Source organism: Pseudophryne corroboree, chromosome 4, assembly GCF_028390025.1.
Source record: "Pseudophryne corroboree isolate aPseCor3 chromosome 4, aPseCor3.hap2, whole genome shotgun sequence".
Taxonomy (NCBI): Eukaryota; Metazoa; Chordata; class Amphibia; order Anura; family Myobatrachidae; genus Pseudophryne; species Pseudophryne corroboree.
In genome coordinates, this window is record NC_086447.1 from 836285578 (window position 1) to 836303014 (window position 17437).

The 17437-nt window shown below is 47.9% G+C and overlaps 1 protein-coding gene across 4 annotated transcripts in view; it reads right to left on the reverse strand.

Annotated features, from left to right (window-relative positions):
• LAMP5 (lysosomal associated membrane protein family member 5) overlaps nucleotides 1–17437 on the reverse strand; it is a 122062-nt gene that overhangs the window by 40030 nt on the left and 64595 nt on the right. The window contains exons 1-2 of one of the 4 annotated variants that reach the window (XM_063918572.1): nucleotides 16281–16410; nucleotides 16071–16125 (exon numbers count right to left, since the gene is read on the reverse strand). The exons of 1 other annotated variant lie outside the window; for it this stretch is intronic. In XM_063918572.1, the coding sequence (XP_063774642.1) occupies nucleotides 16071–16089 (19 nt within the window). In that variant the 5' untranslated portion in view covers nucleotides 16090–16125; nucleotides 16281–16410. Of the gene's footprint in view, nucleotides 1–16033; nucleotides 16411–17437 lie in introns of those variants that run through there. 2 more of the 4 variants (XM_063918571.1, XM_063918573.1) reach the window with 2 other exon arrangements.

Below are 17437 nucleotides of genomic sequence, written 5' to 3' on the forward strand. Positions count from 1 at the left end.
ATTATATATATATATATATATATATATATATATATATATATATATATATATATATATATAGGACCAAATGCACACTGACTAATGAACAAACAAATCTAAGATACCACAGCCTGCTGTTCAGTGCAACCCATAAAGGATTTTTTTTGATGAGTTCAGTTTTTTACAATATAACTGACTAAGATGGAATAGTGATTATAGAGTTTGCAGTTTATACCACTTTCAGATTGCTGGGTTGTAAATTGGCGGGTTGGTGACGTGCGCAGTAATGTGTGTAGAGGCGGCGCTTGGAGATCAGCTCTTCTACAACCACCACCTCTCCCTCTAGCGCCGCATCTGCCTATTCTGTGTATGGGCCCTGGGTAGCATCGAGCCTGCAACCCGTTCACACTGCACCTGACCCGGTAATAACCTGGGAATAACCCTGCTTTATTCCCGGGTTGAAATACCGGGTCAGGCGAACCAGGAATTCGGGACTTACCCCTTTCACACTGCACATCGACTCGCGTTGACCCGGCAATATACCGGGTTATTTGTGTTGTGTGAAAGGGGTATAAGTAGGGTGGCCAATCCCGGGACATTTTTTCAATCCCGGGTATCGGGATTTAAAAATGGTCAATCCCGGGATTCCCGGGATACCAAGGATTGTCTTTTTACTTTGTGTCTGCTTGTCCCCCATGCCCCATCCTGCCTCTCAGCCACCCACCCCACCCACACACATAACTCACCTAACTCTTGGGGCGGGTGGTAAATCTTCATCCAGGCCATCCATTGGCTTTGGCGGCGGGTGACAGGCTGGTGACTGCGCAGTGTGACCTCAGAGTCAGAGGTCATGCTGCGTAGGGGGAGCCGGGCACCATTGAGCATCCTGGCTATGCTCAATGCTGCCCGGCATTAAAGGGCCGCCTGAACCCGCAATCCCCACGATTGGAGCTTCCAATCCCGGGATTGAATCCTGGACGATTTTTGGCCTAAATCCTTTGATCTCGTTGATCCTGATCCCGGGATTGGCCAGCCTAGGTATAAGTCTTTGCACCAAGGCATGGCACCCTCTAGCTAAGTTACTGAGGACTATTTCTTTGTTTAATTTCCCTTTAAGTCAAAGTCATTAAAACGTTTGCAGATTTGACTAAATAAATAAACCGTCATGGACAGAAGATTGATGATAGAATGCGTGGGGGCAATATATGATGGTTTGTTTATTTATTTATTTATCAGTTAGTTCCGCCATTGTCTTATAGGATATTTTATAAAAGGATCTCTGAAGCGTGTATGTGTGGACAGAGAATCCTTTGATTTATTGATTAGTCTAACCACTATATTATGAAACAACCAAAGACTCATGGATAAGGGTCTGTTTAACAATTGGTGTATTATTAATTTGATTAATTAAACATGTGTAGGCCTTATTGGGAGCCCTTTAAATAATATACACATGGAAATAGGAGTCATCTTTGAAAAAGTCACGGGTCACGTGACGAAACGCGTCAGCTCTCCTCCCCTTTCTCACTGAGCACTTGCACGATCAGGGACACAGCCATCTCTGCCTAAAGTTTACTGGCCGCAGCAGTGAGCAACAAGCACTTCATACAGAGAAAAGCCGGCGTGTGAGCTCCGTGCGGCAATTGTGGCCAGGCTCATTATCCTCTTCCTCGTTGACCACCGGCGGACGGTGCACGTCCAGGGAGTCTTGGAAGAGTTGCAGATATTGCCGGATCCGTGTGGCGGCTCTCATTCAATCAGCCGCAAACATGCTCTTTCCATAAACCCTTGCAGCAGTAAGTGGGTGAAGCACCCTCAGGGGAATTGAGCTTACAACAGTGTGATTCCGAATATACACTGCTCAAAAAAATAAAGGGAACACTACAATAGCACATCCTAGATCTGAATGAATGAAATATTCTTATTAAATACTTTGTTCTTTACATAGTTGAATGTGCTGACAACGAAATCACACAAATATTATCAATGGAAATCAAATTTATTAACCCATGGAGGTCTGGATTTGGAGTCACACTGAAAATGAAAGTGAAAAAACACACTACAGGTTGATCCAACTTTGATGTAATGTCCTTAAAACAAGTCAAAATGAGGCTCAGTAGTGTGTGTGGCCTCCACGTGCCTGTATGACCTCCCTACAACGCCTGGGCATGCTCCTGGTGAGGTGGCAGATGGTCTCCTGAGGGATCTCCTCTCATACCTGGACTAAAGCATCCGCCAACTCCTGGACAGTCTGTGGTGCAATGCCACGTTGGTGGATGGAGCAAGACATGATGTCCCAGATGTGCTCAATTGGATTCAGGTCTGGGGAATGGGCGGGCCAGTCCATAGCATCAATGCCTTCGTCTTGCAGGAACTGCTCACACACTCCAGCCACATGAGGTCTAGCATTGTCTTGCATTAGGAGGAACCCAGGGCCAACCGCACCAGCATATGGTCTCACAAGGGGTCTGAGGATCTCATCTCGGTACCTAATGGCAGTCAGGCTACCTCTGGTGAGCACATGGAGGGCTCTCCAGCCCCCCAAAGAAATGCCACCCCACACCATTACTGACCCACTGCCAAAACGGTCATGCTGGAGGATGTTGCAGACAGCAGAACCTTCTCCTTGGCGTCTCCAGACTCTGTCACATGTGCTCAGTGAGAACCTGCTTTCATCTGTGAAGAGCACAGGGCACCAGTGGCAAATTTGCCAATCTTGGTGTTCTATGGCAAATGCCAAACATCCTGCATGGTGTTGGGCTGTAAGCACAACCCCTACCTGTGGACGTCAGGCCCTCATACCACCCTCATGGATTCTGTTTCTGATCGTTTGAGTAGACACATGCACATTTTGTGGCTTGCTGGAGGTCATTTTGCAGGGCTCTGGCAGTGCTCCTCCTGTTCCTCCTTGCAAAGGCGGAGGTAGCGGTCCTGCTGCTGGCTTGTTGCCCTCCTATGGCCTCCTCCACGTCTCCTGATGTACTGGCCTGTCTCCTGGTTACGCCTCCATGCTCTGGACACTATGCTGACAGACACAGCAAACCTTCTTGCCACAGCTCGCATTGATGTGCCATCCTGGATGAGCTGCACTACCTGAGCCACTTGTGTGGGTTGTAGGGAGGTCATACAGGCACTTTGAGGCCACACACACTACTGAGCCTCATTTTGACTTGTTTTAAGGACATTATATCAAAGTTGGATCAGCCTGTAGTGTGTTTTTCCACTTTCATTTTGGGTGTGACTCCAAATCCAGACCTCCATGGGTTAATAAATTTGATTTCCATTGATAATTTGTGTGATTTTGTTGTCAGCACATCCAACTATGGATGTGTATATGGCTGTGCAGGACTCTCAGACAAGTAAAAATAGGTACAGGCATATAATTTGCTGGGGCTGAGGCAGTTTATAATAAGAATTTACTCACTGGTAATTCTATTTCTCGTAGTCCGTAGTGGATGCTGGGAACTCCGTAAGGACCATGGGGGATAGACGGGCTCCGCAGGAGACTGGGCACTCTAAAAGAAAGATTAGGTACTATCTGGTGTGCACTGGCTCCTCCCTCTATGCCCCTCCTCCAGACCTCAGTTAGGGAAACTGTGCCCGGAAGAGCTGACACAACAAGGAAAGGATTTGGAATCCAGGGTAAGACTCATACCAGCCACACCAATCACACTGTACAACTTGTGATAACTATACCCAGTTAACAGTATGAACAACAACTGAGCCTCATTTAACGGATGGCTCATAACAAAAACCCTTTAGTTAAGCAATAACTATATACATGTATTGCAGAGAGTCCGCACTTGGGACGGGCGCCCAGCATCCACTACGGACTACGAGAAATAGAATTACCGGTGAGTAAATTCTTATTTTCTCTGACGTCCTAGTGGATGCTGGGAACGCCGTAAGGACCATGGGGATTATACCAAAGCTCCCAAACGGGCGGGAGAGTGCGGATGACTCTGCAGCACCGCATGAGCAAACTCAAGGTCCTCCTCAGCCAGGGTATCAAACTTGTAGAACTTAGCAAACGTGTTTGACCCCGACCAAGTAGCAGCTCGGCAAAGCTGTAAAGCCGAGACCCCTCGGGCAGCCGCCCAAGAAGAGCCCACCTTCCTTGTGGAATGGGCTTACACCGATTTTGGATGCTGCAATCCAGCCGCAGAGTGAACCAGCTGAATCGTGCTATAGATCCAGCGAGCAATAGTCTGCTTCGAAGCAGGAGCGCCAACCTTGTTGGCTGCATACAGAATAAACAGCGAGTCTGACTTTCTGACTCCCGCCGTTCTGAAAACATACATTTTCAAAGCCCGGACTACGTCCAGCAACTTGGAATCCTCCAAGTCCCTAGTAGCCGTAGGCACCACAATAGGCTGGTTCAAATGAAACGATGATACCACCCTAGGGAGAAATTGGGGACGAATCCTCAATTCTGCCCTGTCCATATGGAAGATCAGATAAGGGCTTTTACATGACAAAACCGCCAATTCTGACACACGCCTAGCCGAAGCTAAGGCCAATAGCATGACCACTTTCCACGTGAGATATTTTAGCTCCACGGTCTTAAGTGGCTCAAACCAGTGGGATTTCAGGAAATTCAACACAACGTTAAGATCCCAAGGTGCCACCGGTGGCACAAAAGGAGGCTGAATATGCAGCACCCCCGGAACAACGTCTGAACTTCAGGCAGTGAAGCCAGTTCTTTTTGAGAGAAAATGGATAGGGCCGACATCTTGACCTTTATGGATCCTAATTTTAGGCCCATAGTCACTCCTGACTGTAGGAAGTGCAGGAATCGACCCCTGCTGGAATTCCTCTGTAGGGCCTTCCCGGCCTCACACCAAGCAACCTATTTTCGCTATATACAGTGAAAAGGTCTTGCTGTCACGTCTTTCCTAGCCTTTATCAGTGTAGGAATAACTGCATCCGGAATGCCCTTTTCCGCTAGGATCCGGCGTTCAACCGCCATGCCGTCAAATGCAGCCGCGGTAAGTCTTGGAACAGACAGGGCCCCTGTTGCAACATGTCCTGTCTGGGAGGCAGAAGCCCCGAGTCCTCTGAGAGCATTTCTTGCAGCTCCGGGTACCGAGTCCTTCTTGGCCAATTCGGAGCAAAGAATATTGTTCTCACTCCTCCTTATATTACAATTCTCAGCCCTTGGGTATGAGAGGAAGAGGAGGGAATACATAGACCGACTGGAACACCCCCGGTGTTACTAGTGCGGCCACAGCTATCACCTGAGGGTCCCTTGACCCGGCGTAAAACCTTTTCTTAGCTTTTTATTGAGGTGGGACGCCATCTAGTCCACCTGAGGCAGTTTCCATCAATTTGCAAACTGCGTGAAGACTTCCTGATGAAGTCCCCACTTTCCCGGGTGGAGGTCGTGCCTGCTGAGGAAGTCTGCTTCCCAGTTGTCCACTCCCGGAATGAACACTGCTGACAGTGCGCTTACTTGATTCTCCGCCCAGCGAAGAATTCTGGTGGCTTCTACCCTCGCCACCCTGCTCCTTGTGCCGCCTTGGCGGTTTACATGAACCCCTGCGGTCTGACTGGATCAGAACCGGTTGGACGCGAAGCAGGATCTCCGCTTGACTTAGGGCGTTGTATATGGCCCTTAGTTCCAGGATATTGATGTGAAGGCAAGTCTGTTGACTTGACCACAGACCTTGGAAATTTCTTCCCTGTGTAACTGCCCCCCACCCTCGGAGGCTTGCATCCGTGGTCACCAGGATCCAGTCCTGAATGCCGAATCTGCGGCCCTCGAAAAGGTGAGCACTCTGCAGCCACCACAGTAGAGACACCCTGGCCCTGGGGGATAGGGTGCTTAACCGATGCATCTGAAGAGGTGATCCGGACCACTTATCCAGTAAGTCCCATTGGAAGGTCCTCGCATGGAACCTGCCTAAGGGGATGGCCTCGTATGATGCCACCATCCTTTCCAGGACTCGAGTGCAGTGATGCACTGACACCTGTTTTGGTTTTAATAGATTCCTGACCAGTGTCATGAGCTCCTGAGCTCTCTCTATCGGGAGATAAACCCTTTTCTGGTCTGTATCTAGGATCGTGCCTAGGAGAGGCAGATGAGCTGTAGGAACCAACTGCGACTTTGGAATATATAGAATCCAGCCGTGTTGCCGTTACACTTCCAGAGAAAGTGATACGCTGTTCAGCAACTGCTCTCTTGATCTCGCTTTTATGAGGAGATCGTCCAAGTACGTGATAATAATGACACCTTGCTTCCGCAGGAGCACAATCATATCCACCATTACCTTGGTTATGACAATCCCGTACCGCAATTCTGAGGTACGCCTAATGAGGTGGATAAATGGGGACATGAAGGTATGCATCCCTTATGTCCCGATTCACGATAAAATCTCCCCCTTTTTAGGCTTGCCCTGACCGCTCTTAGCGATTCCATCTTGAACTTGAACCTTCTCAGGTATATGTTCAGGGATTTTTAATTCAATATGGGTCTGACCGAACCGTCTGGTTTAGGGATTACAACATGGTCGAATAATAACACCCTCTTGTTGAAGGAGGGGACCCTTGACCACCACCTGTTAAAGATACAATTTGTGAATTGCAGTTAACACTGGCTCCCTCTCTTGGGGGGAAGCCCGCAGGGCCGTCGGTGAGGGGGAATCTTCTCACAGTCCAGCTTGTATCCCTGAGACACAATATCTATTGCCCAGGGACCTAACAGGGAGTGAACCCACTTGTGGCTGAACTTACGAAGGCGTGTCCCCACCGGGCCTAGCTCCGCCTGTGGAGCCCCAGCGGCATAGGTGGATTTTTGTAGGGGCCGGGGAGGACTTCTGTTCCTGGGAACTAGCTGTGTTGATCCCGGCTCTGACAAGAAAGGACGCACCTCAGACTTTCTTGTTTCTTTATTCGAAAGGCTGCATTTAATAATGTTGTGCTTTCTTAGGCAGTGCAGGAATATAAGGCAAACTAGCAGAATTACCAGCTATAGCTGTGGAGACCAGGCCCGAGAACCCTTCTCCACACAATCCTCAGCCTTCCATATGCCTCTTAAGTCGGCATCATCTGTCCAATGCATATTTTACAGGACACTTCAAGCAGAGATCGACATAGCTTTGACTCTAGGACCCAGTATACTCATGTCTCTTTGGGCATGTTTTATAACTATATATCTATCACTTAAGACAGCATCTTTAATATATTTACTAGGGTCTCAATCTCTGCTGATAAGGTACCTGTCAACGCTGCCACAGCGCTATAAACCCATGCCGACACAATCGCCGGTCTGGGTGGTATACTAGAATGTGCACGCTATCTGCAGGATCCCTGAGAATAGCAAGTGCTACCGTCTGTGCAAACAGGACACCCTAGGGGAAGATTCTCAACACATCCTGGCCCTAGTGGGGAAAGGATACAGCCTGAGAATTCTCTTGTGGGAAGCTGCCATCTCTTGTCTGGAGATTCCCGCTCTTTTTCCTCATGAGAGGAGGGAAATTTACCTCAGCATTCTTCCCCTTAAACATGTGTACTCTCGTGTCAGGGACAGATGAGTCATCAGTGATATGCAAATCATCTTTTATTTCAATAATCATATATTGAATACCTTCTAGCCATCTTGGCTGTAACTTTGCATTATCGTAGTCGACAGTGGAGTTAAACTCCATGTCGATACCAGTGTTTGTTATTTTGGATAGTGAGCATTGTGAGACTCTGAAGGTCTCTGTGACATAGGGACAGACATGGGTAGATTTCCTGTCTGTTCCCTAACCATTTGTGCAATAAATTCACCTTAGCACTTACACATATCCAAACAGGTGTCGGCGTTGTCGACGGAGACACCCTCTCACACACATATCCGCTCTATCACCTCCTTAGAGGAGCCTTTTACCTCAGACATGTCGACACACGCGTACCGACACACCACACACTCAGGGGATGCTCTATTTGAGGACAGTTCCCCCACAAGGCCCTTTGGAGAGACAGAGAGAGAGTATGCCAGCACACACCCCAGCGCTCTATAACCCAGGGGTCACACTACAACTGGGTGTTTACCCAGTAGCTGCTGTATATACAATTTTTGCACCTAAATTTATGTGCCCCCCCCCTCTCTTTTCACCCTTTGTGTACCAGGATACTGCTGGGGAGAGCCTGGGGAGCTTCCTTCCAGCGGAGCTGTGAAGAGAAAATGGCGCTGGTGTGCTGAGGAAGAAGGCCCCGCCCCCTCAGCGGCGGGCTTCTGTCCTGTTTCTGACTAAAAATGGCGGGGGTTTTACACATATAATACAGTCTGTGACTGTATGTGTATTTTTATGCCAAAGGTATTTTTATTGCTGCCCAGGGCGCCCCCCCAGCGCCCTGCACCCTACAGTTACCGGAGTGTGTGGTGTGCTGTGGGAGCAATGGCGCACAGCTGCGGTGCTGTGCGCTACCTTAATGAAGACAGGAGTCTTCTGCCGCCGATTTCATCGCTTCTCTTCTGTCTTCTGGCTCTGCAATGGGGACGGAGGCGCGGCTCCGGGAACGGACGATCAAGGTCAGGCCCTGTGTTCGAACCCTCTGGAGCTAATGGTGTCCAGTAACCCAAGAAGCACAAGCTAGCTGCAAGCAGGTAGGTTTGCTTCTCTCCCCTCAGTCCCACGTAGCAGTGAGTCTGTTGCCAGCAGATCTCACTGAAAATAAAAAACCTAACAAATACTTTCTTTCTAGCAAGCTCAGGAGAGCCCACTAGGAGCACCCAGATCTGGCCGGGCACAGATTCTAACTGAGGTCTGAAAGAGGGGCATAGAGGGAGGAGCCAGAGCACACCAGATAGTACCTAATCTTTCTTTTAGAGTGCCCAGTCTCCAGCGGAGCCCGTCTATTCCCCATGGTCCTTACGGAGTTCCCAGCATCCACTAGGACGTCAGAGAAAAGGGAGACACATTTGTCTATTTAAAGAGGGAGGATCAGGAGGATCCAGAAATACTATAAATGTTATAATTGACAGACATGCTTTAACACTGCTGTGCAGAGCCCCTCTGATAGTATGCAGTCATATGCTGCTAAAATTGAAGCTACTAACAAATATAGGCCCTCATTCCAAGTTGTTCGCTCGCTAGCTGCTTTTAGCAGCCGTGCAAATGCTAAGACGCCCCCTCTGGGAGTGTATCTTAGCAGAAGTGCGAACGAAAGGATCGCAGAGCGGCTACAAAATAATTTTGTGCAGCTTCAGAGTAGCTCCAGACTTACTCCTAGCTTGCGATCACTGCAGATTATTTAGTCCCTGTTTTGACGTCACAAACATGCCCTGCGTTCGGCCAGCCACGCCTACGTTTCACCAGTCACGCCTGCGTTTTTATCTGGCACGCCTGCGTTTTTTCACTCACTCCCTGAAAACGGTCAGTTGACACCCAGAAACACCCACTTCCTGTCAATCACTCTGCGGTCAGCACTGCGACTGAAAAGCTTTGCTAGACCTTGTGTGAAACTACATCGTTCGTTGTAAGAGTATGACGCGCATTCGCATTGCGCCGCATGCACAGAACTGCCCTTTTTTTGCCTGATCGCTGCGCTGCGAACGAAAGCAGCTAGCGATCAACTCGGAATGAGGGCCATAATGTGATTATGGTGCATTAGCAACTGATCTCATCAAGCTAAGGATTGTGTGTGGAACTTATAATCATGTAACTTGTGCACATTTACTGTACACAGCTATACACATATGTATGCTGCATGAGCAGACCAATAAAAGTGCAATGGAGTTTAAGAGAGTTTGATATATGTGACCTCTAGCAACATACACGCTACAGTATGTCATGCAATACAATACACAGTGGCTGCAATTTAAGGGGCTCCAGCTAAAACCTTTCCTGCTCACCCAGAGTAAGGTGTTGGTGCAAGGTTGTTTTGAGGTGGCATCTATTTGTAGGGGAGGGGGCAACAAACTGGTCAGGGCCAGGCCATGGATACTGTTATGTGAATTCAGAGTTGTTTCTCTACATTTTGGATCCCAGTCGAACAGTGAAAAATGGTGCTCCCCCGAGAGGGGGAGTGGCCTTGCTAAAGTGGGTGTTCCCTCAATAAAATGGGCATGGTCTTGCGAGAAAAGATTATCTTAACGGACAAAAAAAAAAATCCACCATATTATGCCCCACACAGTAATGCCCCCTGCACCATAATATGCCCCACACAATAATGTCCCCTGCACTATAATAATACTTACACTGTGTAACTGTGGGGCATAATAAGTTGTCCTGGGTAATACTGTGTGGGGCATAATAAAGTGTCAGGTAGTAATACCCCTGACAATTTATTATGCACCACACAGTACTGCCCAGCATAACTTATTATGCCCTGGCCTGCCCCAGTGTTCGTACCTGTTTACTAGTTGTAAGGGGGTTTCACACCGCAGGCCATCTCCCATTTGGTGCCCGTGGTCACTTCAGCATCTCCTGGTGGGTCCCCGGCGGCTCCTGGCATTTCCGGGTATCAGTGTCCCTGACAGATGCTGGAGGTCCAGTAGGGAATTCTTTGTAGGACATTTAAGCAGTATTCTATGTGGTCAGCCAGACCGCATAGAATACTACTACAAACACTGGCCGCCGTACCACGTGCAATCGCCCGGCCCAAGAAACGACCCTGTGTGAGTTCATCATCTGGTGGGGTTGAAAGTACGGCATCATCATTCTGTAGCTGAGTAGTAACTGGATGGACGGATAGTAGAGTATATGCAAGCTATTATACATACATGATGACTTTCTGGTTGCTTCCTCTGGGAAGGAGCAGCCAGGTCGGCTCAACAGGGGGCATTGCTCCTGAAAAGGGGGAGGTCTGGGGGCATGGAAACTAGAGATGTGCACCGGAAATTTTTCGGGTTTTGTGTTTTAGTTTTGGATTCGGTTCCGCGGCGTGTTTTGGATTCGGACGCGTTTTGCCAAAACCTCCCTGAAATTTTTTTGTCGGATTTGGGTGTGTTTTGGATTTGGGTGTTTTTTTACAAAAAACACTCAAAAACAGCTTAAATCATAGAATTTGGGGGTCATTTTGATCCCATAGTATTATTAACCTCAATAACCATAATTTACACTCATTTTCAGTCTATTCTGAACACCTCACACCTCACAATATTATTTTTAGTCCTAAAATTTGCACCGAGGTCGCTGGATGGCTAAGCTAAGCGACACAAGTGGCCGACACAAACACCTGGCCCATCTAGGAGTGGCACTGCAGTGTCAGACAGGATGGCCCTTCAAAAAAATAGTCCCCAAACAGCACATGATGCAAAGAAAAAAAGAGGCGCACCAAGATCGCTGTGTGACTAAGCTAAGCGACCCAAGTGGCCGACACAAACACCTGGCCCATCTAGGAGTGGCACTGCAGTGTCAGACAGGATGGCAGATTTAAAAAATAGTCCCCAAACAGCACATGATGCAAAGAAAAAAAGAGGTGCAATGAGGTAGCTGTGTGACTAAGCTAAGCGACCCAAGTGGCCGACACAAACACCTGGCCCATCTAGGAGTGGCACTGCAGTTTTATAGCGAGAGGATGAGTGCTTCCATCCTCATGTTAATCTGAACCACTAGCCATGAACATAGGCCAAGGCCTCAGCCGTTCCTTGCCACTCCGTGTCGTAAATGGCATATTGGCAAGTTTACGCTTCTCATCAGACGCTTTTAATTTTGATTTTTGGGTCATTTAACTGAACTTTTGTTTTTTTGGATTTTACATGCTCTCTACTAGGACATTGGGCATCGGCCTTGGCAGACGACGTTGATGGCATTTCATCGTCTCGGCCATGACTAGTGGCAGCAGCTTCAGCACGAGGTGGAAGTGGATCTTGATCTTTCCCTATTTTAACCTCCACATTTTTGTTCTCCATTTTTTAATGTGTGGAATTATATGCCAGTATCAATAGCAATGGCCTACTACTATATATACTGCGCACAACTGAAATGCACCACAGGTATGGATGGATAGTATACTTGACGACACAGAGGTAGGTAGAGCAGTGGCCTTCCGTACCGTACTGCTATATATACTGGTGGTCAGCAAACTGCAAAACTAAAATGCACCACAGGTATAGAATCTAGATGGATAGTATACTTGACGACACAGATGTAGGTAGAGCAGTGGCCTTCCGTACCGTACTGCTATATATACTGGTGGTCACTATCAGCAAACTGCAAAACTAAAATGCACCACAGGTATTGAATCTAGATGGATAGTATACTTGACGACACAGAGGTAGGTAGAGCAGAGGCCTTCCGTACCGTACTGCTATATATACTGGTGGTCACTGTCAGCAAACTGCAAAACTAAAATGCACCACAGGTATAGAATCTAGATGGATAGTATACTTGACGACACAGAGGTAGATAGAGCAGTGGCCTTCCTTACCGTACTGCTATATATACTGGTGGTCACTGTCAGCAAAACTCTGCACTGTACTCCTCCTATATAATACTGTTGGTCCCCAGTCCCCACAATAAAGCAGTGTGAGCACAGATATATGCAGCACACTGAGCACAGATATGGAGCGTTTTTCAGGCAGAGAACGGATAAAACTGGTGGTCACTGATCAGCAAAACTCTGCACTGTACTCCTCCTATATAATACAGCTGCTCCCCAGTCCCCACAATTAAGCAATAAGCACAAATATTTGCAGCAACATTAATAAACGGAGAGGACGCCAGCCACGTCCTCTCACTAACATTTCCAATGCACGAGTGGAAATGGCGGCGACACGCGGCTCCTTATATAGAATCCGAATCTCGCGAGAATCCGACAGCGGGATGACGTTCGGGCGCGCTCGGGTTAACCGAGCCATACGGGAGAATCCGAGTATGCCTCGGACCCGTGTAAAATGGGTGAAGTTCGGGGGGGGTTTGGTTTCCGAGGAACCGAACCCGCTCATCACTAATGGAAACACGTTATTGTGGCACCACCCCCAGCTATACAATGCCAGCATTATTGGCATTGTAAAAGGGGGGGGGTCTTTGCCACGATGACGTGATTTGCCCCTCCCACTTTGCTACTTGGCGCGGGTGGCTGCTGAGTTTTTGAGGGGACAGTGCGGAGGGTGTAGGTAGTGCAATCTGGATTCGAGAGGCTTGCCTACTTTTCCAGGCGAGTAGGCAAGTATGCTATTATGTGATATTTTAATTTCACGGATTCACTGATTCTTAGCTTCCATTGAAAGTATAGGAAAGGGGGCGAGGCCACGACATTTTACCCGTGGCCATGCCCCCTTTTCGAATTTGTTCTGATTTCTATGTGTAAATTGTTGGAGGGAATGTTGCTGCAGATGCAGTGGGCCTATTTTGGGGTGTGGACCTGGAGCTGCAGCTCCATCAGCCCCATTGTTAATCCTGCTTAGGGAACACACAGCAGCCAAAGGGCAGAGCCTCCCATTGGATGTAACGTGTGTGGGAGGGCGTTTTTTGCCCAGTCAGCTGTGGACTGGGTGTGATAGACCTGCTGCTAACCCAATGAGAGCTCCTAGCCACGCCCAGCGTTATACACACAGTCACAGATCTGGGCTATTATATAGCAGATACAAGTGTACATGGCAGTATGTGTGTATCTGTCTCTACACACACTGCCAGAACGACCAGCACACAATTTGCAAACACGGCACTATGGAATCATGCTAGTGTGGTCCTGATTTCATACTGTACACAACCCATTCACACTAACCTGACCAAAAAGTGGAACATTATAAGAAAACCTTTACAAACGTAATAGTGTAGATGTAGAAGCAGAAAACCTGAAACAAGACCCTGCATTGTATTCTTTACACATGCATCTGAGAATACAGCCATTTACATTGCAATAAAGATTTGTATAAAATAAACAGATTTCACTTGTACAAAGGAGGTGCAGTATTCAGTTGCTGTGCTGTTATGTTAGATTGTGCTGTTATTCTGCATAAATCACGCAGCAATTCCCTCCTGACAGCCGCTAACAGCACACAATTGCAGAGCTGTATAAAAGGAATATGATTAGGGAATTAATATACGGAACAAGATAGATCTCATTTTAGCAGTCACAAACTGCAGCCATATTTTCATGGGGAAGTGGCACGTTTTTATGTTATGTATCTATGTGTACATAGAGCGACACCCAAAAGCGTGACGCTAACAAGCTAGATATGAGGACCAGTCTAAGGCCCGTACACACTAGTCGATATAGTAAACGACGTCGCTCATTTTGATATCCTAAGAGATATCATTTACTATATCGCCCAGTGGGTACGCAGTAAACAATAAACGATGTGCAGCCCCGAGGCTCGCTGTCACCTGGGCAGGCAAGTCAACTTGGACTCATCGTCCAAAGCTGCATGCACGGCCCGGCAGCAGCATGACATCACGGTGAGATTTTGCTTGCGATATCGAGCAGTGTGTATGTCCACAATGGGCTGCCTGGGCTGGGGGGGGGGGGGCATTAGGAGGCGATGTCGCTCATGGAGCACATTTCCTAGTGTGTACCCACCTTTAGCCTGTATGTTTTTAGGACTGTGGGCAGGGTGGCCAATCTCGGGCCATTTTTTCAATCCCGGGAATCGGGATTGAAAAATGATCAATCCCGGGATTCCTGGGATCGGCTGCTTTTCAATGTGTCCCACTCCCCTGTCCTGACCAGCTCAGATAACTCACCGTAATCTAGATGGGGGGGCACTTTCTGTGAAGTCCGGCGGGCAGTGCGGCGGTGAGGTCCGGCGGGTGGTTGGGCAGTGCAGGGCGGCGGTGAGGTCCAGCGGCTGGGCAGGCAGTGCAGGGCGGCAGTGAGATACGGCGGCTGGGCGGGCAGCTGGCTGTGCAGCATGACCTCTGACTTCACGTCACGCTGCGCAGTGCGCCCAGCCAGAGTGAGGGGGAGCTGAGCAGGGGGAGTCGGGTAGCATCTGAGCCTCCTGAGGATGCTCAATGCTGCCCGGCATAGAAAATACTAAAGTGGTGGCCAATCCCGAAACCCCCGTGATTGGAAGCTAAAATCCCAGAATTGGGTCCTGGCCAATTTTAGGCTGAAATCCCGGGATTCCGCCAATCCCGATTCCGGGATTGGCCACCCTACAGTAACTATAGAATATGTATTTTAAAAGAAAGCAAATGTTTGTGCCCGAAAAGATTTAGCTGGTGATTTGTAGCTGGCTGTGAATTCTAACAATAAATTGTTAATAATTTCCATTTATCTTATCATATAATCCAGGCATGTCCAAACTGCGGCCCTCCAGCTGTTGAGAAACTACACATCCCAGCATGCCCTGACACAGCTTTAGCATTCTCTGACAGCAAAACTGTCAGGGCATGCTGGGATATGTAGTTTCACAACAGCTGGAGGGCCGCAGTTTGGACATGCCTGATATAATCAATACTGATATGCACACACGTGTTGCAGTTTATAAGAATGATGTTAAACATACAGTATGGGCATTATTCAGATCCAGACTCAAGTAAAACATTGGACACAACTGAGGTGGCTTGCCAGTGTTAGGGACTGTGTCAAAACATGCAGCTACTCTGACTCTGGCTGCCAAATTCCATCAGGTTTCTCGGTAGTCCGATGTTGCAACTGATGTTCACTGGATGGCATGCCTTCATGCGCACCATGGCGGATTAGAATACAGCCAGTGGGCTGTGTCAATAGACAGCCGATTGGCTGCAACACTGGGAGAATTTGGCAGTAATGCTTAGCGTCCACCTCCTAACCAGGCCCTATATTATCTCATGACAACAAATTACCATGTGTGCAGGGAATGCAGCCACTACAAGGTCCAGAGGTGTGAGTATGTACTGGGGACTCTTCAGTGGTGGATCTACATTTTTGGGGCCTTGCAGCCTGAACTGTTATGGGAGACCCATCGCAACCAGCAACAGTAGGGCAACATCCAACAATGTCCAAAGGGCCTTGAAAAGACCTCGAGGCCCAAATGGTGGAGAACGGGGTGGTGGAGTGGAATCACCTCATAGGCACCCCCCTTTCAATAATCACCTCACAGAACCTCCACTTCATTAATTACATCATAGCACCCCCCCCACACACACACTTCAATAAACACATGACAGCACACACCACTCAGCACCAGCAAAATTACCTTATTAGACATCTCACTGTCCTGGACTACTTCTCACCTTTCATTGCTCTCAGCATTCTTCCTAGGATGGGCCCTCTCAGGCTCCACTATTCCTGGGAATGTCAGAAAGAAAAGTTCTGCAGGCTCTAGGAAATTGTACTTTAAACGGACACACATTTCATGCTATTTGTAGTGTGACAAGGATCGTGTACACCGAGTAAAAGTCAAACAGCAGGTTTATGTTTTCTTCAGCAGTTAGGTCACTCACTTGGTTGTAATAGTAGTTTACAGCAGGTCACAGGTTAAAGCATATCATGCTCTGACAATCAGCAAAGGTATAGACTCCAGTGGTTCCTAATGTAAATCCAGACCCTTAGCCTATCACCTGGCCAGCTTGTCCGGCATCAGGAGCATTATTCCTGCGTACAGACAGCATTTTAAAGGCAGCTAATAGGTGCTACTAATCAACTTGGCTGCAGTTCATTCCTGACCTCAACGAAAACCTGGACTGGATCCATGTTCAACTGCTGTAACATACTTAAACAGGGAAATCCTGCTGTTCCTGCCACAGTGGACTGTATTATTCCCCCCGTAAATTTTCTTCATATTGGCCGTAGTCTACATTCACCCGCAAGCTGATGTGCGCTGGACACAATGCCAGCTTGCCGACCAAATATTAGGCATGTAGAGAGAGAACCCGGACTCCCCAGTTACTGCCCTTGGGGCTTTAACAAGGGAAATTTTACTTATGATATCCCAAAATATAAACAGCTAATTAAATGTCCGATCAGATGGGAGAAAATTTGGATCCCTGTTACAGCACTATCAGTAGAGCTTATCACACCATCACCTGAGTGGCTGTAGGACCACGCACTTATTCATTCATCTGTTTCCGGCATATTGGGAGAAACTAAAACTTTCTAAACCTGTCATAAGGAGATCCAAGAACTGGAGCAACAGAACAGCAGTGGAGGAACCGTGTGACCGCCTTGAAAACACAGACTGGGAAATGTTTAGGACTGTCTCCAATAGCCTGGACAAATATACAGAGGCTGTGACCTCATTCATCAGTTTTTGTGAGGGTGCTTGTATTCCAACATTCACCAGGGTGAGTTAGTGTACAACAATGACCAACCCTGGTTCACAGCATGACTCAAACAGCTTTGTTTGGAGACAGGGACAGGTTGTTGTTTTTTTTTTTTTTGGCAAGACAGTCAAGGAGGCCAAACAATGGTACTCTGAGAAGCTGGAGCAACAGTTCTCAGCCAATGACTCCTCCTCAGTCTGGAAGGGATTTAGGGAGATTACAAACTAGAAAACCAAATACCCCCACTCTATAAATGATCTCAAACTGACTAACAACCTGAATGAGTTCTATTGCAGATTTGACAGATAATGGAACAGTCCTGACTTTGATCCACATAC